Below are 23,555 nucleotides of genomic sequence, written 5' to 3' on the forward strand. Positions count from 1 at the left end.
TATCCGATGATAGTGGAAGCCGATCCGTATGTTGGATCGTATAAAAAAAAGAAAAGAAGAAGACCTCAAGCGGGTCAACTTCTATCTCCTGAATCCCGACGGGGAACTAGTTGACAAAATGACAAATTTAAAGTTTATTAAGGAACCACTCCCTCAGCCCTACGTACCCCGCTTGCAAGCTTGCAAAAACGTTAGTGTTCTACACGCGATAGCAGCAAAAGTTGGGTGAAGTATTCTCAAAAGAAAAAATGTTGGGTGAAGTAGAAAATGTCCCGACCGAGTCCAGAGCAGCGCACGATTAGGCCGTCGGCAGCGATGCGAGCTGTCTCCGTGGGACGTGCACGTACGCCTAAGTTTTGGGCGCCACCTATTGGCTTGCTTGTACGACGACGGAAGAAAAGAATTTCTTTTTTTATGGTAATATGTGTTTTATTCATATCATAAAGAATAAAATACAAGTCATGTAAAGACTGATATGACAAAACTAAAAAAATAGCAGCATATCTTTGAGCTTGACATCAACGCCCGTCATCTATCTTCGGTATCACCACAGCAGCCATCGAAGAAAAAATGTTGGGCGAAGTAAAAAAGGTCACACGTCACTTCCATGTCCAGACGTACAGAGCCGACGAGAAGTCTCCATCAAGTCATACGTCCGACTCCAAGGTTTGAATAATCCTCACGGCGACGGCCCATTCGCAAACGTTTTCCCGATTGTGGGGATGCCCCGCTCACCACAACGACGTCGAGCTGATCCATGGTTCGGGCGATCCGTGCACATCGCCTGGGAAAACATCTACATGCATGCGTACATGACGACTGAGACGAGGCCGTGGGATATCTCACGAACAAAAAGAGAATCAAATTCGAATCAGACGGGGCCAGGGTACTATATCCAATTTTGTTGTACATATGTAGAGGTACTTGTTTTATTTAGCTTATTAATTTAGAAACTGCTCATTGTTCCAACTCTTGTTTCGAATGAACAAACCCGTCTAGTTGGTGGTACGTACATTAATTTATAGCGGCACCGTCGATCGTGTTGCTCTGATTCTGACTCCCTGGCACCGCTGTGGGTGGCCTGCCGGGCTAGCTGCCATGCGAGCCTCGATCTACGACTCATCGCCGTAGAGATCCACCGGAGCGAAAGGCTGGTCGCCGACACATGTCCTCCGCCTCCATGCAAGGCAGCCACGTCACGGGCCGCCGCCATGCACGCACACCGTTTCACAATTTTATACTCCGCGTGCGTGCTAAGGCCGATGAGTGCAGCACACTCTTCACAGCCACCACCGGAGCAAGCTTTCCACATGCATGTTTTCGCAGTTTTTCTTCGTCGTTTCTGCATGAATCTTAACTTGGCAGCTTCAGACATCCCGCTGGCTCACCTTGGCCCAGCTTGCATTCATATTCACGTGTTGCAGCCGGCCCTTAAACTGATCGCCGGCATATGCGATTAGGTACGTAGCTGTGGCTCGGCGGCATCTCTTCTCTCCTGTCGTGTCCTAGCTGTGATCGAGTTGCAGTATTATTTTGTGTGTAAAGCTTATGAAGATAAGCAATAATTGAGTAGGGTCCTTGTATTGTTTGGATGGTGGCTTGCTACCAGCCAACACGCCCTCGTCATGGGCGGGACCCACGCCAGCGCCTCACCATCCGTGTGTGAGCAATCTCCATTTTCCTCATCGCATATCCACAGCTCAGCTCACTGCTGGACCTTCCAGAGACACCACAAACATTCGTAAAAAACACATTCCACACACACACACACACTCTGCTGCTCAGCAATCAGCAAGAACAGCTTCATTTCGATCGGTGACTGCCTAACTGGTATGCATCTTAGCAAGCATCTGAAAGCGTGAACTCGATCTATCGCCACTTCTGCTCTTTCTCAAGCAATTTTCTTGCTCTTTTCTACACTAGCACAGTGGTGATTTGCTTGGCTGTTCACTGATTTTTTTCTGACAAAAGAACATGCAAGAACACTTGTGCCCCTTGTTCTTCTGACAAAGAACATGCAAGAACATATTTCCACTTGTTCTTCTGACAAAGAAATGGCATATGCACTGGCCCCTTGTTCTTCTGACAACAAAACATGCTGCTTAAGCATATTTCCCCCCTACCAGATCTGTCTCCTCAACTGATTCTAGAGCTGTGTTTCTATTTTTGGCTCACTGCCGCATCTTGCATTTTTTTTCTTGCCGCATATCTTGCAAGCTGACATGGGTTATTTATACACGATGATTGTGGTTTGCCGAGCACAGGCAGACCTATGAACCTTCTTGCATGTTGTTGACTTGTTGAACTGTTCCATCCAAAGCCCTTCTATAGGTAGTAATATATCTTCAGTTTTTCACAGTGTTAACTGAGGCTGGGTCTGATGCTAGATAGATTCAGTTTTTCAGGGAGAAGTTTGATTCAGTTTCGCACAATTTCCCGAACCAGGTAGCTCCGCCGCCTGCACCGTCGTCGTCGCAAAGGTCAGATACTCAGATGTATCTGGTGAAGGACATCGGCGGGGCCATCGGGCTGATGGCGGCGGCCCTGGTGCTCCTGGGCACCTGGCCGGTCGTGCTCGCCGTGCTGGAGCGCCGGGGCCGGCTGCCGCAGCACACGTACCTGGACTACTCCATCACCAACTTCCTGGCCGCCGTGCTGATCGCCCTCACATTCGGCCAGATCGGCGGCGACACGCCGGAGACGCCCAATTTCCTCACTCAGCTCGCCCAGCCCCAGGTAGGTCAATTGTCCCTGTCCATATTCCTTCCTCGCATAGAAAGAGAAGAAGGTCAACATGTATGTAAAGTCTGAAATTCAGGCAACACCTGAAGTTGGCTTTCAGTCTTTCTTTCTGACCTCAAGTTATACTACATGTATATGCGAAATTGTTGATGTAAATTGAACGAACAACTCAGGACTACTGGCCGTCGATCATGTTTGCGCTGGCGGGCGGCGTGGTGATCACCCTCGGAACCGTGGCTACACAGTACGGCTGGGCATACGTCGGGCTTTCGGTCACCGAGGTCATGGCCTCAAGTCTCAAGGTTGTCATAGGTAGGTAGTGTCGGAGAAATGGATGTATCTAGATGTATTCTAGTTCTAGATGCATCCATTTTTATCCATTTCTCTGACAAGTATTTCCACACGCTCACAGGCAGCTCTATTGATATCCTACTCTCCAAGCATGGAGATAAATGACTGAAGATCAATGTCCAAAACCTGAAGATAAATGAATGACTGAAATTTCTGTTGCAGGGACAACACTGAACTATTTTCTGGACGGCCGGATCAACAGGGCAGAGGTTCTCTTCCCCGGCGTCGGATGCTTTCTGATTGCAGCCTGCCTGGGCTCACTTGTTCACTCCTCCAATGCTGCTGACAACCAGGAGAAGCTATCAAACTCCAGAAACTACTCTGCTGGGTACAATCTCTGCTTCCTTCGTTTCCCAGAATTTTACCCTTAGATATCTGAATATTTTGAGTGACAAGTATCTCTTTGGCTAATCTGAAGATCACTTCCGGTTTTCGCCCGGTTTTCCGTAATTAACCGGGCAATTCTTTTCTGCTTAATTAATAGACGAGGCAATCTTTGCCTCCGTTTCGAAAAAAAAAAATCTGAAGATCACTTTGCTGAATTCCTCACAGGAACACTGCAAAGGAAGATCTCACCCAACACCTTCTTCAAGAAGAAGGTAACAACTTGTGCATCATTAATCAGATGAAAATGGTGATCTACTGGTCTTCTTAATAAGAATCTTTCAATCGAGAACAGAGGAACCAAAGGATTGTGAAGAAGCAAAGCCTGCACTACCAAATAATAAGGCTGTGGAGAAAGCCGAGGCAGGAACAGCAGATTTCCTCATCGATCTGGAGGACAAGAGATCAATCAAGGTTCTTGGATCCAACACGCTGGTGGGGCTGGCGATCGTGACGTTCGCGGGGGTGTGCTACTCGCTGTTCGCGCCGGCGTTCAACCTGGCGACCAACGACCAGTGGCACACGCTGCGCGACGGCCTGCCGCACCTCGTGGTCTACACCGCCTACTTCTACTTCTGCCTCTCCTCCCTCGTCGTCGGCGTGGCGCTCAACGTCTGGTGCCTCTACCGCCCCATGGCCGGCGTGCCGCGGTCGACGCTGCGGGCGTACGCCGGCGACCGGGAGGGGAGGGGGCTGGCGCTGCTGGCGGGGCTGGTGTCCGGGCTGGGCAACGCGTTCACGTTCATGGCCGGGCAGGCGGCCGGGTACGCGGCGGCGGACTCCGTGCAGGCGCTGCCGCTGGTGAGCACGCTCTGGGGCGTGGTGCTGTTCGGGGAGTACCGCAGGTCCTCGAGGAGGACCTACACGCTGCTCGGGAGCATGCTCTTCATGTTCGTCGTCGCCATGGCCGTGCTCATGGCCTCCTCCGCGCACAGGAAGCCGCTCTGACGCAACCACTGCTGCTCATGCATCATCAATGCATGGCAACCGGGACCTTGTGTAGCAAAGACAGAGAGGCTACAATAGTAAGCTCTTCAACGAGGATGGATGTTGTGTAATTTGGACAAGTGCGATGTATATCACATCTACTCTTTTTTTAATGATCCTAATCTATGATCGAAGTTCGTCGGAAGTAAAAAGTACCTCAAACATAATAAAAATTACATCGATATTTTAAGATCATCAAAAGACCACTACCGCCGCCTGAGCAAGCCGCTCTCCTACCAAAACCGGCTTGACCTTTTTTTTTTGCGTGGAACTTCGGGGCTTTTTATTCAACAAATGCGGACCTAGCACAGTCAGCCATGAGGCTGCTGTGTAGGAAAGAGGGTACACGATCCTGCCAGCTCTCGGTCACCTCCAACGAAGAAGCTCGTTTTGCACAAAGGTGAGCCAGGAGATTCGTAGATCTATTAATATGCTTTTGTTCTAAGTCAAAATTTTAAAATTTTGACCAATTTTATAGAAAATAGTAGTAATATATATAACATCAAATTGATATATTATCAAAGTACATTTCAAAATGAATCTATTGATACTAATTTGGTGTTATAAATGCTTTTGCTTTTTCTAGAAAGGTGGTCAAAGTTCTAAAACTTTGACTTAAGACAAAAGCTAGATGTGCACTTATTCACGGACGGAGGGAGTAACGGTTTAATAAGGCTAATCAGAAGCAGGAGAGATGGCATGCAAGGTAATCCTGAAAGTGATGTTGGTGGGGAACCATATGTGGAAAATCCAACCAATTGCCTGTTGGCCATGCGCTGACATCTTCCATCCACAAACAGTGACCGGGCAGCACACTAGAGACGTCTGTCATAATCATGAACCTCAAAGCCCAACGTACTGCATACATAGGTAAAACTATTCATCGTCGGAGATCTCCCCGTGCCCGGCACCGGGTAGACGGGTAAGTGTGGCAGCTCTTGCGCCTGCGGGAGCTCCAGCTCCACCTCTCCCTCCACCTCCGCGTCGAGTTCAGCGAACAACACCTCTGTCGCCGCCTCTTCTTGCCAGATGAACCGCCGGTTGGTCTCGACATAGACCTCATTCGGGATGGACTTCAGAATGGCGGTCTGCTCTGCTATTTTCATCGGTTGGGCGGTCTCGTACTCCAAATGCGCGCCTGCCATGGCAAAGCCCGTAGCCGGCTCCGCCTCCTCCTCCTCCGCCGCCTACACATAACCAAATTTACGGCCCGATAACCAAAACTTTGGTGATTATAAATTCGATAATACTACAGGCTGGAACAAAAGGATGGACTTTTACGGACTCCATCTACTACATTTAAACTCGAAGAATTGGTATGTGTGCGGTAGAATACATGTAGAATTATTAACTCCACACATAACAGGGGCCCAAACTGATGATACCACCAGATATAAACCTAACTTTCCGAGATAACAATATACTCCATCTGTTTCAAAATAAGTGTCATGTTTTAGTTTAAATTTGAAATTCATTACCACCTGTCAATTCACTTATGTTTTCATAAAACAATATCAAGAGTTTGACCATGAGGGACCATGTCAAGTACATGTTGGGCGAAGTGTGTGGGTTCCTAAATGTACTTTGACCACGAGGCATCTCAAGAGTGAGCAGCGCGGACACTTGGAGAAGAAAGTGTGGCCTTTCTACATCAGATCTTGGACGGATGTCTAGTAATAGAAATTGTGACAGACAATGTGTTGCATTCCAGATGCAAAAGAATCTCGTGGGTCATCGATATTTCCGGTTTCCAAAAAATACCAGGTAGTTACTGGACAATTTTTCTTAATGAACTTGAAATCCAAACAAAATTTAGTCCAAATTCATTTATATGCACAATTTTAGGATTTTTTATTCGGTTTGCAATTTCTCGTGGCATGCAGAGATTTGCGGTTGTCGGGACATAACCAGATTTACCATTTACCATGCGGTAACCAAAACTTTGGTGATGCATAAGTTAATCATGGGTCGTCTTTTATTTATTGTCGTAAGACCTGAAACGATGCAATAAACTAGTCCACCCACATCAGGTTCAATACCAAAGTGTTCTAATTATTGTAACATGTAATAAATTTGAGCACCAGATTTAAGTTTGTCTGGAGATATTAAAAATTTTCTTTGAAATTTTGTAAATTTTGTCAAATTTGTGAATCTTGATCAGGTATTAATAAATTTCTAAACGAAATGTCAAACCCATTTTCTCCTTGGTTCTCGTGTATCCGGGTAGTTGTCAAAATCTGAATACTTTTAGTAAGTAAGATTATTTGTGTATTCTAACTGCGTGCAAATTTTTATGAGGAATGAGTTTTGAAGGTTGGACGCGTCTAGAGGGCAAATCGTCCTAATTGTCATATATCCATCGAGTTTGAACAATTGGTAGGTGTGTGTTAGAACTTAGAATACATGTAGAATATTAACTCCACACATAACAGGGTCCCAAACAGATGATACCACCGGATATAAACCTAACTTTCCGAGATAACAATATACTCCATCTGTTTCAAAATAAGTGTCGTGTTTTAGTTCAAATTTGAAACTCCTTACCACCCGTCAATTTACTTATGTTTTCATAACAGAATTGTTTATTACCTCTCCTAGCCATCAACCTATATTGCAACACGTTAACACAGGCAATCTTGGTATTAATACATCGAGAATTTCGTAAGTCATCAGGTGATTTTTCTTTTGTCAAACATACTCATATAGTTCTCGCAAAATAAACCATACCCATATGGTTTGAGAGTTAAACTATTTTGAACTTTCTAATCGCCACAATTCTTGATAATGTCATCCTTACGGTCTCTCTCTTTGGTGCATGCATGCATGCATGCATACGAATTAGCTACCGAAACACATAACGGTTTAATAAGGCTAATCAGAAGCAGGAGAGATGGCATGCAAGGTAATCCTGAAAGTGATGTTGGTGGGGAACCATATGTGGAAAATCCAACCAATTGCCTGTTGGCCATGCGCTGACATCTTCCATCCAAAACATTCAGCTGCGCATCAAGGGCGAACACCCGCGCTAGCCACGTCATCACAGACGCACTTCCTCCGGTCCTTTTTACTCTGCATATTAGGTTTATTCGAAGTCAATCTCATCCAACTTTGACCAAATTTATATAAAAAATTATAAACATTCACATAACAACACCAATATCATTAGATTCATCTTGAAATATATTTTCATATTATATTTATTAGATATTATAGATACTAATAATTTTTAATATAAATTTGGTCAAACTTAGCAAAGTTTAATTTTCGGCAAAACCAACATGCAGAGTAAAAAGGACCGGAGAGAGTAGCGACCAATCCGGAGATATCTTTGGGCTGGCCAATCGCGTGTGGGGCATCGGAGGTCCCTGGTTGGCGTGAACGCGTGCGCGACCGACCGAGCCGCCGTTCCCCATCCCTCGATTCCTCTCCCTCCCCTCGTCTTCCGCCGTCGCTGCCACCGGCGACCTCCCCACAGCAGCTGCCGCCACCGGCGACCTCCCCCACGGCTGATGCTCCCACCCCTTCTATCCTTCCTTTACCTTCCCTCACCATCGACGACCTCCTCCCCTCCCCCCTGCCCCAAATTGAGCAGCAGGCCCAGATCCAACGCAGGCTCAGATCCGGCACGCTCATAACCCTGGTTCGTCTTGAGGACACTATGGACAAGATGCTCTGGGCCTAGTGATGCAGCCATGGACAAGGTGCCCTCCCCTTCTCTTCTGTGTCTATGTGTGTCTGTTGGATTCGATTCGATTCGATTTGGAGGTCAGGACAAGAAAAATGAATTAAATGCACATACCTGTTTGATGAAATGCAGGTTGTTGTGCCCATGCCTAAAATAGCCACTGGGTTAGATTGTTATTTTAACTAATCCCTCTTCAGTCTCTCAGTCATGTTCAAGTATGAATATTGTTTCCCCTATGTGTTACAACAGGTCATGGTATAATCTAATTAATGGCATCATGGCAGGACTCATGTGGTCGTCGATTACAAGGGTGTCTCAGGGGGTTAAAGAAGTTGTGTTCTTACAGATTTGAGCTGAAAGTAATTCAAAATAGGTAAGCAAATAAGCCATGTTTCTTCTTTGCTGCTCTAGCTGTCATGTGCCACATAGTTATTTCTGTCCCACATGCTACTGGTTGCCTATTTAGATTCTATTCATGATCTATGTTATATTGTACCGATCAAACCTTGATCAAATTTAAGAAGGCATGTGTTGCTGACCCTCCTCTCTTTCTCAACGTCGGACCACTGCCGTCATTTTGTCGAGTAGCTGATTGTTTCTATCTCCATGGTTGTGATGTCAAGGATCATGGAGACCAAGGTCACCACATTCTGGTGCATGTAGAAAAATGACTAAGATCCTTGTATTTGGTTATTTTTTGTACTTACTGGCCTATATATTCATTTCTACGTTGCTTTGCTGAAGTTGTTGCTGTTTTAATTACAATGTGTGTTTTGTTGGAGCAGGAGGCCGGAAGGGATCTTATACTACGATGAGCGTTTTCTTCAATCATACCAAAATGCATGAAAAATATAGCTGTGGTTGTTGGTCTGATTTAAATGAGAATTTAAATATTTCTTGCTTGGTTATTCCAGTTATGTTACAATATTTGATTTTCGTAGCTCAGGATGTCGATTCACATTGTCTTAATTCCTGTATGCTGGTTTCTTTCTACCCCTTGACAGGGAGATCCAGGAAGGAGGTGACCGTCTCCCACGGCGTCGCATCGTCATGAGGAGGACGAAAGTGAGCATGGTACCTTTGACAAATCAATCCTATTTCCCCCCTTCTATGCGACGCAGATAGGTCACATTGATTCAACAAGTATGTGCGATTTGTTGTGCACAAATTAAACATTTATTTATGCAATTAGGATGTGAATGTTTGAGATATTCAGCTTTGTATGTTGATTAGGGATTTGTTGTTAGTGAAAGAGACAGAGAAATAGAGGGAATTTTTTTTCAAAAAAAGTTTAGATATTGAGTTGTTCGCCTGTACTTTAGAATGTAATCTTCGTGTTCAAACTGCATCATACCATTACTAAAAAGATTTGGAATTTATATTGTATGTGATTGGTTTGTAGGGCTGTAGGCTGGTGACATACATACTGGTTAAGGGTGGATATATGTGATTTGTGTGCCGTGTCGGTTCCAGGTAGCACAATGTTTCAGACTCAGAGCAAAGGAAAAAGCTGATCAATAGGTTTCAGCCATGGTTAGCCTCTCTTCCAATTTTTTGATGTGAGTTTTTAGCCTTACTTTTTCTGGCAATGGATGCAGATTAGCTTGGTGGCCTGCATCTATATTTCTTTATAGTTTTTTTTGTGTTGTTTGGCTAATAATTCTGCTCTGTATCATCTCCAAACAAGGGTTAGTTAGCTATCTTTAGATCTTTTTTGGTACACAAACACTGCATGTATTTGTACGTATAGCAGGATTTGAATCCGTTTTGTATCTACATGGCAGAACTACCACTCAAATTAGTGTCTTTTATTTCTTCATCAAGAAAAGGTTTGTTCTCTCAGTTTCCTCCAAGTCCAAGTTCAGTTTGAACTGTCTAAACAGGGATTTACAGATTGTATATTCTTTGCCCACTTGCTATTTTTTTGCTAATGCCGTCATTGTGATTAGCAAAAGTAGGATTTTTATATGCTTGGTTACTCTTTAGATTACGATGTTGAAGACACAGCTTTACCTCTTCAACCATCTGAACTATGCTGCACCAGAACTGGTCCCTAGTGGTGATTCTAAAGTAGGCTTTTCCTGTGACATATTTAGTTTTGGATTGCCATAATAATGTGAAAATGGTATCTGTTTTAATCTGGCACATGCTTTGTCAAAATATAATGTATTTAATCTGGACTTCGCTCTACCTTTGACATATGCTACAGCTGCATATGCAGAAAACATACTGACATGTCCCCCTGTAATTGCAGTATATGAATTCATTGACATATTTAACAAGTGAAGCCTTTTCTAATATTCCTACTCATCTGGTGGTTGATTTGCAAAAGATGCTCTCAGTTGACAGCGGCGGCGGACAGCGCTGGGCGGCACGCCCATCAGTGCCCGTGTGCCCCGACCGGTGCGGACTGCTTGCGTAGGGCCACATCAGCTGGTTGCTCAAGCCTGCGTGTGGACTGCCCGGTAAGCTCTATGAATCCACTCTGAATCTGTTTGTTCTTGCAATCTTGCTCTGTCCAGTTTGGGGTTCGCTATGCAGGGTTGCGTCTAACCCACTGCCAGTGAATTTTATTCTTCTGAATTGATGTGTTACAGTGATCGGCTGCCCCGATGCCTAAAATATATGTGCCCTTAAGGCTTGGTGTCCATGGGGATAGAAAACTGAGTTGATTTCAAGTGGTACCTGAACGTCTACACAAGATTTGACTAAAACTTTCTCCTACTAGATTTCACAAGAGAGCCTTCTATTCTCCTTTTTAGAACTGAATATATTTGATGTGCCGTTCAATAGCAATGTAGATACACTGACTCTGCTTTTTCACTATCAAACAGTCCCAACAATAGGACTCTGCAAAATCAATTTTGGTGTCTTGTTTAATTGTTTTATTTGATGCGAGGTAATATTTTATTGTAGTGTTTAGCATGTTTTACCTTTTCATTTTTGTTTGATGAAAGATGTTTTTCTTTCTGAAGAAAATATTATTTCGTAAATAGAACAATAGTCACCATACAAGATCTTCCACCAAATAGAAATTTGTGTGTGCAGCTAAGATTGATTTCCAGCTCATCTCCATGGGTTCCCTGAGGTGAGCGCGATGCCGAGGAGAGATGGCGTCGAGGACGACATCTGAGGACATCATCACGCTCATGGCTCCGCCGCCATCGTCATCGAGTTTTTTGGTACGCACGCACTACCCCGATCACCCTTCCCCTCCACCACTCTTGTGTTTGATCGAGTGATTCGGTGGCAGGTTTCACAGCAAACAGGTGTGCGACGGGCCGGCAACCAGCGGCGCCATCTCTATCCCTGACACTAGATAATAGCGTGGCTAATGGCCCGCGCGCGGCGCGCCTGTCTGTGCCCGTGCGCTCAGGCTGATGCGGACTGCGACTGCGCGTAGGGCCGCCGCAGCTGCATGCTCAAGGCGGCGTGCGGACTGCCTGGTAAGCTCCATCAATCCACTCTGAATCTCCTTGTTTTGCAGTCTTGCTCTATCTAGGTTGGGGCCCCGTACAACACTGCTTCAAATATATGTGCCCTTAAGGCGTAGTGTTCATGGGGATAAAAAAACTCTGTTGGGTTTCAAGTGGTACCTGAACGTCTATGCATTGAATAAAGTTTCCCTTAAGATTCCACAAGAGAGTCTTCTATTCTCATTTTAGAACAGAATATATTTGATATATTGTTCAATACTAATGTGGACACATGGACAATGCTTTTTCACTATCAAACTATGGTGCAATCTTTATTTTGTTTCGTCCCACATGAATGAAACGGCTCACTACTTATTTCCTTTGTTTATTACCACAGGCATGTTAAGCACCCCAACCATCAGACATTTATTTCCATTACTAATAGTAAGATCCACACGAATAATACCTGCACGCAGTTATTCAGTGAATTGCTCTGCGATTAAATTGTGCCTCACCAATATTTCTATGAGTATACTATTTATACGCTCATACACAGAGTAATCGCTATTTGTTTTTTAATTTATTACCACATTCCTGCTAACGAGTCAACAAGCAGATATTTAGCTCCATCACTAATAGTAAGAAACGAGTTGTCCAACAATATGAAGAGGTTCCCATTCCAGTTTATCTAATGGTTGTGACTTCCACTGTTAGTGCATTTGATTGCTCTGCTAAGTCCCTTCTATTAGATTTCTTGTTTATTTTTTACATGGTTTACCAACTTTCAGAAGCACAAATACATGAACTATTTGATTTCATTGTGGCTGAGTTGGAAAGATTTGTTGAGACTGAAGGAGATGATTTCCACTTGCCTGTGGGCAGGCATAGGGAACTGGGTTTCACCTTTCCTTTCGTATTACACCAAACCTTGATATCGTCAGGCACCATCGTTAAGTGGAAAAAGGGATTTTGCATCAATGGAATAGTAAAAATCAAATGATCGCAGTACGTACTTGGCTGACAGAATGATATACTAATAACAGTAAATTTAGGATTCTTTTAGTATCCAAAAAACGGTGGTTCTTATCCTTTCTTGTCACTTCATGTGTCATTGATTTATTCTCCCATTATCCAGAGAAACACTGACTTTGTTATCCAAGACCAGTGGTTACGCTCTTGGGTCAATATTCAGGATAATCACCATTAATTAAGCAACCACACCTACAATAATGTCATCCGGTGGAATCACGTGTTGCTGCTAATCAGGTCTTCTCCTTGCTTTCTTTTGCGGAAACTCTGTATTGACAACACTGCCTTACATTTGGCAGCCTGTCATTAGTGCCTATGTTAATCCATGAGCAATTTTCTAAGATTAGTCTTTCTGTTTTTTTTATGAAAATCATTGGGGGCACGTGAGATCTCTTGGAGCATTTTTTGTATCATTCTTACTGTGTGAGTATTTAATCTTCTGGTCTGTTGCTTTTAAATAGATGATGGACATTTAAGGCATGCTGAGATAATTTCTCTTTGTATTGTTCTAGCCCGTGAGTGTATCTAACGTTGTAGTTTATTGCTTCTAAGTTTTTGACTGGTTGTTTTGACGATGTCTTCGACCTATGTGTCCAGGTTAAATTTCAGCCCCTCACAACGCATTTAGTATTTGCAGGATCTAAGACGACACATATCACACTTCTGCCCGTCATCCTAATTTTGGTGCTTTTTTAGAGGTGTGGGATTGGGCAGTGGTGAGCTTGGCTCTCATATCAGGTTTCTCGTCTACATTAATCTTGATGTATGCAAGAATTTCTTATCTTAGTGATATCAATCTATTAGTATGTCCATGCAGTTATAGCTCTGTTACTTTCCTTCTCTATGTGGTTTCTTTGTACTATTTCATAGGTGAGTTAACTGTCTTGCTGAAAGGGCAGTGAGTCAGTGACAGTTTCTTGCAGTTTCCTTCTCTGCATTAGGAGTTCCAGTTCTGCAATCGTTTCTCTCTGTTTTCACAAAGTTGTGTATTTTCTAAATATATGATTGCTGGTTTCAGCAATATATGATGTCTCTACCACAACCCAGCATGCAAGGGCTTATCTATGTCTTTTATTTGTTGTATCATAAACATCATCTATGTTTAGTTTGCACATATTATGCTGGTACCTTCAACGGCGTGGTATATCTCCCACCCCATCAGTTCTTTCCTATAAGGATCCCAAAACATGGATCAGTGGTATGCAGCTGAAGGAGTTACTGCCAGATCAGTTGTTGAAGGAAAACCATACGTTATTGTTACGCATTTCACCTGTGTTCATGAATAAAACTAAAATGTGCATATACTGTAGTCTTATAATTGTTTTCCTGCCATCTAGATTGTACCAAATAAGGTAATAACCAAATATGCAATTTTGGGTAAGGTCTAAATGCTATTAGAAAATAGAAATGGTATGATGCATACTACTATTTAAACTTATAAATGAAGTAGTAGATCTGCTTCATTTTCACTTATTTTCCTTCTCCAGTTCTGCACTTGTACCCAGAAATTGATGATGTTACAGGAAATAACCTTGAAATTTTTAGACTACCTGCTTCAGTACAGAACTTCGGGTCAACGCTCGGATAGTTCTTTTATTTATGCAGGGAAAATTACAATGCATGTCAGTTTTTTCTGTTGCCTGGAATTGTTTTGTTTTATGATGTGGATTTCTGTGTATTTTATCTCATCCAAAATCAAACTCATAATGGTGAACATCTTATCTAAACTCGTCGTACTTCTCTTTCTTGCTTCAGGTTGGGAAGCAGTCAATGGGTGATTACCGAACGTGTCGGAACTTCCAAGCAAATGTCTCTCTGTGGCTAAAATAAATCTTATTTCCCCTCAAGTTACTAAACTGCAATGGGTAGTTGGTCGGTCGCTGTCAATTGAATGTGGGAATTGAAATGTCTTGCCGTTTTACAATTCTTGTTTTGCTTCACAATCTTCTCTGTTAAATAGACCTGTTAGTATCTATGAAACTACTACGCTTGCTTTGCTTTATGAATGAACACTTGTCTCCTGCAGTTTTTACCGTGTCTTATATTCGAACCACTACGCCCATCTGGTCTACCTCTTTTTTTTGCTGAATTATACATGTTGTCATGCAAAGACATTAACAAATATAAAAGCTTGATTAGTGCGCATAATTTTGCCTCAAGAGGCGCCACCAGGTGGTGCCTCAGTCACTAGTTGACCAACAAGGCAGTGAACACTCGGTAATCCTACAACGACAGCCCTTACGGGCTTTTACGGAGCAGGTTTAAGCTGGCAAATTATCATTGTATTAAGGGGAGGGAGGGGGCGGGAGGACGCGGAGCGAATTAGAGGAAAGGGTCCCCGTAAAGCTCATGTAACAACCCATACGTTTAGCATTTTTGGTGAACACTTAACACACACATCATCGCCTAAGTACAAATCTACACATCTTCTTCAGGCTCCATCCCTTGATCCATTCTTCCCCACCTCCTTCAGGCTTCAGCCATGGCTACCAAGACCATCTCTACCAAGACCACCTCATGCTTCACCTTCCTCAAGGAAGCGCTGGTCCTCCCCACGCGAAACCCCAAGCTTTTCGCCCCCATCCTCATCCTCCTGGCCGCCATAGCCTTCCTCATCCCCGCAGTCAATGTGGTCTTCATCCAGTCGCTCACCGCTGAGATGCTCCGCCACCTCACCGAGATGCAGACCAACGACCCCTCTAGCTCCGCATTCGCCCGGCTCCTGGAGGAGGTATGGCAGGAAACCAGGGAGCTCATCCTCATCGTCGTCGCCCTCACGGTCATCACCCGGGCGCTCGTCTTCGCCAAGCAGATCCTCGCCTTCTCCGCAGCCTCCACGACCTACTCCGGCGACCGCCACTCCCTCGCCGAGCTCCTCCGTAGGGTGACCAAGTGGGGAGACCTCAAGGACCATTGTAGCTCCTTACTCCTCCTCCACAGAACAGATCTAGGAGCACCATTGTAGCTCTTGTGCATATCATACCATTTTGGCAGGACTAGGGGTGTTACCTCCCCCGGAGGGCTCCGAACATGGATACGTCTTGAGTCTCGCTCTCGCGCGTATTGACCTCGCCTTCAGAACCCCTCGGCGTCCTCACGCAACCCCTCACTTTTAGCCATCTCATGGCATCTATCATGACTTCACCACGACAACGCCACAACTGCCACCACGACGATAACAAACCCGTACACAAACTTGAAAACCCCATCAGAGTGGTACATCAACTCTAATAATATTTCATTTACATACAAATCAATCTAAACGTGGCCACGTCAACCCCGCCGTCGTATGTTTGCATAAAACCCTCTTAAGTGGGTATTTTTTTTAATTTCTGGTCCTCAGAGCGCATCATGGCATTTTATGAAATCAATCCATAGTAACGCTATTCATCCACCGATCCTGCAAATCCTCAAAATCCATCCATCTCTTTGTCTCCTCTTCTCCCTCGAGTTCTCTGACGTGGTCGTTGCTCGACACCATTTTGGAGCTTGTCTTTGTTGATCGAATTGGCGTGGAGCCACGCGTGTTGGAACCACAAGACTTCCCATATGAATATGGTATGTGGTCGATTGAGCCCTTCTCACCGCAAGTCCAGCTCCCCTTTGTTAGTTTTTTTCAGGAAAATGGTCAGATTTGAACTACGGTTAGATTGGCTCAACTTTCGTAAAAGGGTCAAAACACCAAAATTAGCCGCCGGTTGTGTGCTGGACTGCTGGTGCTATTCCGCGATGGGTGCAACTTTTGTTCGTGAACCAAAAATGTTTTAAACATGTATCTTCACCATTCTCTTACTTTTCTCATCCCCTGTTAGCAGTGGCGGAGCTACAGGGTGGCCAGGGTGGGCCGCGGCCCACCCTGGGATTTTGACCCGGCCTATACCTATATAGATGGGCCAGAGAAGGAAAAAAACGGCCCAACAACACTTTGACCCAAAACAACCAACGCTCTCGCTCTCAGCCAAACCCCAGGCACCATGCACATACAGGCATACAGCGCGCTGGCCCTCTACCCGACACCCAGCCGCCGGCCGCCCCCGTCCCGGCCTCTGCCTGCCTCGCGGCCTCGCGGGACGCCGGTCGCTGGCCGCCCAGGAGTCTCCTCTGCTCCTGGCCTCCTGCCTCCCCATTGCACCCTCGCCCTGCCCGGCGCTCGGCGCCAGCCTTGCCACCGCCCCCGGCCGCGACCCTGCCCTGTCCCGGCCGCCTGGCGCCCCTGCAAGCCGGCGGCGCCACCCAGTCCGCACTACGGCACTCGGCTCGGCCTGATTTGAGGTACCGTTCATCCATTCCCAAATTCCCCAATTTTTGATTTAGGGTTTGCTTGCTATTTGTTGTGTTGTGCATTGCCTGTGTGGTAATATAATTTTTGATCCGAGTAATTACTAGTTACAAGGTACAACACAACATCCTAAACTGAGAAGAAAAGGCTAATTCAGACATCTTACACTGGTTCATGGTTGCATCAGAAATCTGAGACTGTTAATTTTGTTTTGTACTTTTGAGGTATTGAACTGAATGTTGAACTTACTGTCCAGGTCCAGCCATGCTTAATTAAACAGAATTCATGTTGTATTATGGGTCTTAATTGGATTGAGGGGCTGTAATAAGGTTGTGTATTTAGTTTCATGCTCACAGCATCTTCACTCAAATGGCCAGTAGCTTAAGCTACTGTTGGAAAGGCGTGTAATTTACGCATGCTTTCAAACAGAGTTGGAAAGGAGTACCAAACTACCCATCTGTTCCTTCCCTTTTCTGCCATGAGTTTAGTCAAGAGCAAGTTGAGAAATAAGATGGGCGATAGTCTTTTGGATGATTGTCTAGTCACATACATTGAGAGGGATGCTTTCTCCGAGGTGAATGAAGATGATATAATTAACACCTTCATGGCAATGCAAAAGCGTGAGCCAGAAACATAGTCTTTTTGAACTTCTCAAGGTATGTACTATGGTCCATGTAGTATGTACTATGTAGGCTTTTTTATGCAAAACAGAGATTTAATTGAGGATTTTAGTGTTTTTGCAAGTCCATATTGTGATATTGATCTATTTCTTTGTGATATTGGTAATTAGTTAGAACTTTCACATGTCATATTGCTTATCAAAAAAAAAAAATTGGAGTGGACCATCCTGGTGTCAAATGCTAGCTCCGCCACTGCCTGTTAGCCCTATGCCTTGCAAGGGTCTGGCTCCGCACACTGCATTGACTGACTAATCCAAATTTCATGACCTGAATATGTGCAGCTGACCATACAAAGAAGGGAATGCAAATTTGCTGACCTGCACTTGTATTTTTACTCTCCTGTATCTGTATGTATAATCGAGGATTGACTTAGTCAAATGTACGTAGTACAATGATAATGATCACGCAGCTAGGAAGCACCACAAGTATATGTATGACTCATTAGTCATTATACTATACGGGGCTGACCGATCAATCAGACATTTGCCTCACCCTCACCGGAAGGTATCTTGGCATAGTAGCCATCAAAAGCCAGGATCGCCTCCTTGCTCTCCATGGCCTCATAGTAGTACACCGTGGCCGCCGCCATGTAGAACAGCTCCACCGCAGCAGACAGGAGAGCATACCCGAACAGCAGGCACAGCCCCACCGCCATGCTCTTCTTGGCGTACACGAGCGCCAGCGCGTACACCGGGCTCACAACGGTCGACAGGAGGAGCATCACCGCCGCCAGCAGGGCGCCCTCCTTCCTGCTCACCCGCATCATGAGCCGCCACGCCCGCAGGAGCGCGCGCACGCCGCGGCACCCCTCGTCGGCCACCGACACGGCGACGCCCACCACAGCCACCACCCCGAAGTACATGAAGGCCAGGAAAGCGAGGGCGAAGAGCGCACCTTGCACGGAGAGCGCCTCCGCGTGGCGCATGACGGTGGAGAGGTAGGCGCCCAGGAGCGCCATGAACGTGAGCTGGAGCGCGGTGACCACGCCCACGGTGACGAGAGGGCCCCTCAGATTACCCCACTTGGTCACCCTTCGGAGGAGCTCGGCGAGCGAGTAGCGGTCGCCGGAGTAGGTCGTGGAGGCGGCGGAGAAGGCGAGGATCTGCTTGGCGAAGACCAGCGCCAGGGTGACGAAAAACAGGCCGACGGAGATGAGGACGAGCTCCCTGGCTTCCTGCCGTATCTCCTCCAGGAGCCTGGCAAACTCGGCGCTTGAGGGGTCGGTGGTCTGCATCTCGGTGAGGTGGCGGAGCATCTCGGCGGTGAGCGGCTGGATGAGGACCACGTTGACGGCGGGGACAAGGAAGGCGATGATGGCCAGGAGGATGAGGATGGGGGCGAAGAGCTTGGGGTTTCGCGTGGGGAGGACCAGCGCTTCCTTGAGGAAGGTGAAGCATGAGGTGGTCTTGGCAGCCATGGCTGGCGGTAACTGGAGAGTTGTGATCTGGTCGAAGCCTCAAGGAATTGTAGGAAGAATGGATCAAGGCCTGAAGCCTGAAGGAGATGTGTAGATTTGTAGTACTTGGGCGATGATGTGTGTGTTCACCGTTCACTGCCTCGCTGGTCAATGGAAGACTTTGAAAATTAAAGGCATGCAAGTCGTTGCATGAGCAACAGGCAATTGGTTGGTTTTTCCAACCAATGGTGCCCCACCAATATCACTTTCAGGATTACTTTCGCTCGCTGCCATCTCTCCAGCTTGTTCCGATTAGCCTTAAACCGTTATGTGTTTCCACATCGGTAGCTAATCAGTGCATATAGGTAATTTTCTTGGAGAAAACATACCACATGAGGAGCAAAATTGTCTTTTCAAGTGTCATTTAGACTCAAAATGAACGAGTAAATGGCTATGATAGTAATACAACTTTCACGAAGAGACATAAGATATTTAATTTCCTTTATGATGGACGAGTAAATGAATCGGTCAATCGCTCTCCTAGACGTCAACGCCAAGGGGAGGAGGAACGACGGCGTACACCATGCGTGCGTGCAAAGGTACGGCGAAGGGGCTGAGTGTTGCGGCCTTCGCCGGGGTCGCCGGCCCGCCATAAACAGCTTGTCTCCCGTCCGGTCACCGCAAGAATAAAATCACCTAATCCGTTGCATGCATGCATGACACTGGGTTGCGCTCAGCCAAAATGAAAGACACGGCAACCTATCGCCGTTTCAAGGGCCTGCTGCTAGTGCTGGCGAAGCCGAAGTGATCACGGACGGGCTGCAACGCCGCGTTAATCGAATATGGCGAATCCTAATCAGTTAGATGCACAACGCAAATCGGTGCCGTTGCTAGTCCATGCAGAATTGCAGACGCGCGCCCTTGCATGTGCGTGGATTCTCTCTCTCTCTCTTCCTGACACATGCATGGCCTACATTAGCTTCCCTCTCTCCTCTAACTCCCATCTTTTTCATTTTCTTTTGACAATTAGATGGTACATATCTTTAGAACCAAAAAGTCATTTTCAAAACTTTTTACATATTTGAACTCGTGACACCAAGCCCTTTAAAACAAGTACAGCCTTGGATACATTTGAAACACTTTTTTAAAAAACGTTTGCTTTAAACAGTGAAGAACTTTTCATTTTTATTCTAAAGTGCCAAAATACAGAATCAGGGCTGAAGAATTTTCTAAATAATGGGTCTGCACTTTGTTAGGAATATGAAAGAACTTTGCTAGAAAATGTATCTGGAAACAAAGAACTTTATCAACAGCTTGGCCGAACTTTGATGAAATGTTTATGAAACTTTTTTGAGCCACATACAATTTAATTTTATCTTGGGCTCACAATTTAATTTGAAATATATTGATATTAGACTTGTTTTGTAGACCTGGTTGTGACAAACTCGAACACATAAACGAATTTAAATTTACGTAATTTATTTAAAAGTAATGGTGGCATATTTGGTTATTCAGTAATTTTGTTAAATGAGTCGCAGCATGCATGTGAATATGACGGGGAAGTACACTGCATGGCTGACAAAGCAGTGGGGCAGGTTGATTGGACATGACCCTAGATGGAGGGCCAGAATACAGGTTGTGCGGGTAACTGGTTAGGAAAAATCCACTTCCCGCGTTAATGGCCTTCTTAAGCGCCCGCTTCACGTCGGCGGCCTGCAGAGCACCGCTCTCATAGTCAGCGGCAAGCTCCTCCATGCTCAAGAATGCCCTGTCACCACCGTCCTCCTCCTTCCTCTCCACCTAAAACCTCCCAAACAGAGGAAAGATTATCTGCCTGATGTACTCCAAGCACGGGTTGCCTTCCATGGTCCCCGGCGGGAACGCCTTCCGCATCGCCCGGCCGACCTCCCACTCCGTGTCCTCCATATAGATCGCCCACCTCGGGTCCCTGAACATCTCATTCTCCGGGTACTCGAGCAGGCTGGGCAGCACGCCGTGGAACAGGGCGACGACTGGCCGATGCGGATCCTCGCGCACCGCTTCCCGCTCACGGTACAGCTCGGTCACCTTGTCGCTCACGCGCTGGCCGATGTCCAGCAGCCACACGTCCGCCTCGTCGCGGGACAGTATGGCGGCGGAGTGCATGCACGTGACGAAGACCTCGTGGGAGAAGAGCGACTTCGGCTCGTCGTAGTATGGCCTCGTGTCCTTGGACGAAAGGATGCACTCCGTCACCTCGCTCAGATTGGTGCTCCTTGCGACTTTCAAGGCGAGCGGCCAGTATCGACGCAGGTCGCGGCTGATCTCGTCTGACGAGCAAACGAGCTCCACCTCGGCCCTGTTTGGATACTGTAACACAGTTAGAGTTAGAGTTATTTTCTAACCCACTAACCCAAATAAGCACCTTTCCATCGGGATAGTTGGGTTAGATGAAACTAACCCACTCTAATCCTCCCTGTTTGGATACTTTTGGGTTATTTGAGTCTCCAACTAACCCAAACTAACTCTAACCCCATGATCCAAATAGGGCCCTCGTCGAGGCGCATGCAGGCTGTCCTCCACATCTCGGTGTTGTACGAGAAGACGTTAATGACTTTTCTCAGACTGACGTTGTAGCTTGTGAGAGCGAACCAGTTCGCCATGAATATCTTGACCTTGCAGCCGGCTTCGAGCAGCTTGTTCACGTTGATCGCCATCGTGATGCCCTGGGTTATGTGCATCGATGGGGAGGGATCGCACCAGACGTAGCAGACAGGAGTAGTTTTCTTCTTCAGCAGCGTCCTGAGGTCGTCCTCGTTGGTGCACTCCCCTATGCTGCTCAGTATAGCAAACCTCTGATCAAAATTCACCTCTGCAGTATCATCGTTTGCAGTAGGTTCAAGACAAGAATCGGCTGCATTCTCCTTAGCGGAGGAATTGTTCTGCATGGTACTACAGGCAGGGGGAGTTCCCGTGCTGTAATTTTGTGGCGGCTGCTGCTCTTGGGAGGCACAGTCAGATAGTGATGACCGACGGTAAAACTGCTGCGGCGGCGTGTGGAAGCGGCGGCGAAGAGCGCCGGAGCTCTGGACGAAGCGATTTAGCGGTGGGCATTGGGTACCTTTGCCCCTCACCAGCGCAAACGCCCGCGCCAACATTGCTACCTGAAAAGACGATCGGCACACGCCGCCTGGCGAGGACGAGATATAGGTTGTAGTGTTTAGTGAGGTTTCGTAGCAAGGGCCTTTATCCGTGCAAATTGATGGCATGCATGGTTTAATACCAAAATTTGGTACGTATGTCAACGGTGCACTATGTGGACTATATCCAGGCCGTCCGTTTTCCACACTGACCAGATTCGCCCCTGTATTCACGGGGCCTGTCCCCCCGTAGACGCTTGCCCCCCATGTATCTGGGCTGCCAGAGATAGTGATGTGGTGACAGAATCTAGGCGTTGTTCCATGTACCGCGGCACACTCGAGGTTTGTTGCTGTGCCAAAAGTATACATGGCAGCTTGGGCACATGTCTCTTCCTCTCACGTGACTCATTACAATAATATCCCGCCACTCACAGCACAGTTGTAGCTAGCCCCGGTACATCCTCACGCTATAAACATTAGCGATCATTTTTAGCCGTACGTTTTAACCTCGCCCACCAGACACAATATTAATTTTTTTCTTGACGCGAAAATGATATCAATTCCTACCATGTAATATAATCGCCCGTGTTTCACAGCCAAAAAAACACAATTAGCCAGTCAACAATTTTTTATACACTTTTTAACTACTTTTACCGGCCGCTTTTAAGCATTATCCATACGGTTCTGCCATAATAAATATATTGGTAATTCGTTTTTACACAGCTAGCAACCGAAGTAGTTGGTTAGGGTGAACATCTACAGCCCTCGTAATGGGCAAGATGGAACAACAGCGTGCGGCACTGTTTTTGTCACGTCCCGACGTGCAAAAAGCAGCCTTTCCAGGCCCACCCCATCAAAGCAATCCCAGTGCTCTAGTCACTTCACGCATTTACCGCATCTACACGCACAGCTCATCTTCTTCAACAATCTGTTCTCCCCACCCACCCACCAACCAGAGTCCCAGGAAGAACAAGGAGGCGATCTAGCAGGGAGAACGCCATGGCCACGCATAGCAGCTCATACACCCACCAGTTAGCGGTCAGCATTTAGGTTTTTGCCTATCAGCGACCTGTTCAACACGAAGCCGCCGCCGGAAAAGGTATGAACAGCCTCACGCTTTTCAGTAACGATTTAGCAGTTCTTCCTAAATCTCACTAGTTTGCCTGCCATTAGGTTCTGTAGTTCATGGTGTTTGTCGGAATGGATAATCATTTTGCTGCGGAGGGATCAGCAAGAGTTATTAATCAAGATACAATGAGCGAGTTTTCCCCGGATGAGTTAGATAGCGATGGCGATTGTTCTGGCGGATCCAGCGGTGTGCCAGGGACACCATCAATTACGTCTAGGCTCTCGTTGTTGAAGTTAGGCTCTGTTATTTCTAAGTTTTCGGACTTCAAGAAACAACTAGTCAGAGAAATAGGTTTTGATGGTTTGCTTCGGATTAAGTCGTGGCAAAAGATCAATCTTAAGTACAGTGCTTACCTCAT

General features: G+C 46.1%; 3 protein-coding genes and 1 long non-coding RNA gene across 39 annotated transcripts; 2 read left to right on the top strand and 2 right to left on the bottom strand.

Annotated features, from left to right (window-relative positions):
- Positions 1–1,649: 1,649 nt before the first annotated feature.
- Positions 1,650–4,609, top strand: LOC125520476 (ureide permease 1-like). Of its 4 annotated transcripts, none has more exons than XM_048685414.1 (6): positions 1,650–1,830; positions 2,398–2,736; positions 2,916–3,054; positions 3,256–3,421; positions 3,646–3,692; positions 3,773–4,609. In XM_048685414.1, the coding sequence occupies exons 2-6, from the start codon at positions 2,494–2,496 to the stop codon at positions 4,423–4,425; spliced, it is 1,248 nt and encodes a 415-aa protein (XP_048541371.1). In that variant the 5' UTR covers positions 1,650–1,830; positions 2,398–2,493; the 3' UTR covers positions 4,426–4,609. The 4 variants fall into 4 exon arrangements, with proteins under 4 accessions (XP_048541371.1, XP_048541372.1, XP_048541373.1 ...); XM_048685415.1 differs by having other exon boundaries at positions 1,680–1,830; positions 2,446–2,736; XM_048685416.1 differs by having other exon boundaries at positions 1,687–1,830; positions 2,406–2,736.
- Positions 4,610–7,783: 3,174 nt separating this feature from the next.
- LOC125521030 lies at positions 7,784–14,619 on the top strand. Of its 33 annotated transcripts, none has more exons than XR_007288983.1 (10): positions 7,784–8,165; positions 8,282–8,364; positions 8,434–8,522; positions 8,738–8,802; positions 8,935–9,223; positions 9,552–10,614; positions 11,198–11,331; positions 11,403–11,595; positions 13,232–13,332; positions 14,350–14,619. It is a non-coding gene; the product is annotated as an uncharacterized LOC125521030 (long non-coding RNA). The 33 variants fall into 33 exon arrangements; XR_007288984.1 differs by having other exon boundaries at positions 8,282–8,313; XR_007288985.1 differs by lacking the exon at positions 8,282–8,364 and having other exon boundaries at positions 8,399–8,522.
- Positions 14,620–17,851: 3,232 nt separating this feature from the next.
- Positions 17,852–19,086, bottom strand: LOC125524113. Its single transcript, XM_048689186.1, has one exon. It carries the CDS (start codon positions 18,968–18,970, stop codon positions 18,029–18,031), a length of 942 nt encoding a protein of 313 aa, XP_048545143.1. The 5' UTR covers positions 18,971–19,086; the 3' UTR covers positions 17,852–18,028.
- Positions 19,087–20,749: 1,663 nt separating this feature from the next.
- On the bottom strand, positions 20,750–21,645 carry LOC125525938 (tyrosine--tRNA ligase 2, cytoplasmic-like). The gene is made up of 2 exons (XM_048690941.1): positions 21,461–21,645; positions 20,750–21,287 (listed from the first exon to the last, which is right to left on the bottom strand). Exons 1-2 carry the CDS (start codon positions 21,643–21,645, stop codon positions 20,750–20,752), a joined length of 723 nt encoding a protein of 240 aa, XP_048546898.1.
- Between the last annotated feature and the right edge of the window lie 1,910 nt (positions 21,646–23,555).

Source organism: Triticum urartu, chromosome 7 (assembly GCF_003073215.2).
Source record: "Triticum urartu cultivar G1812 chromosome 7, Tu2.1, whole genome shotgun sequence".
Classification (NCBI taxonomy): domain Eukaryota; kingdom Viridiplantae; phylum Streptophyta; class Magnoliopsida; order Poales; family Poaceae; genus Triticum; species Triticum urartu.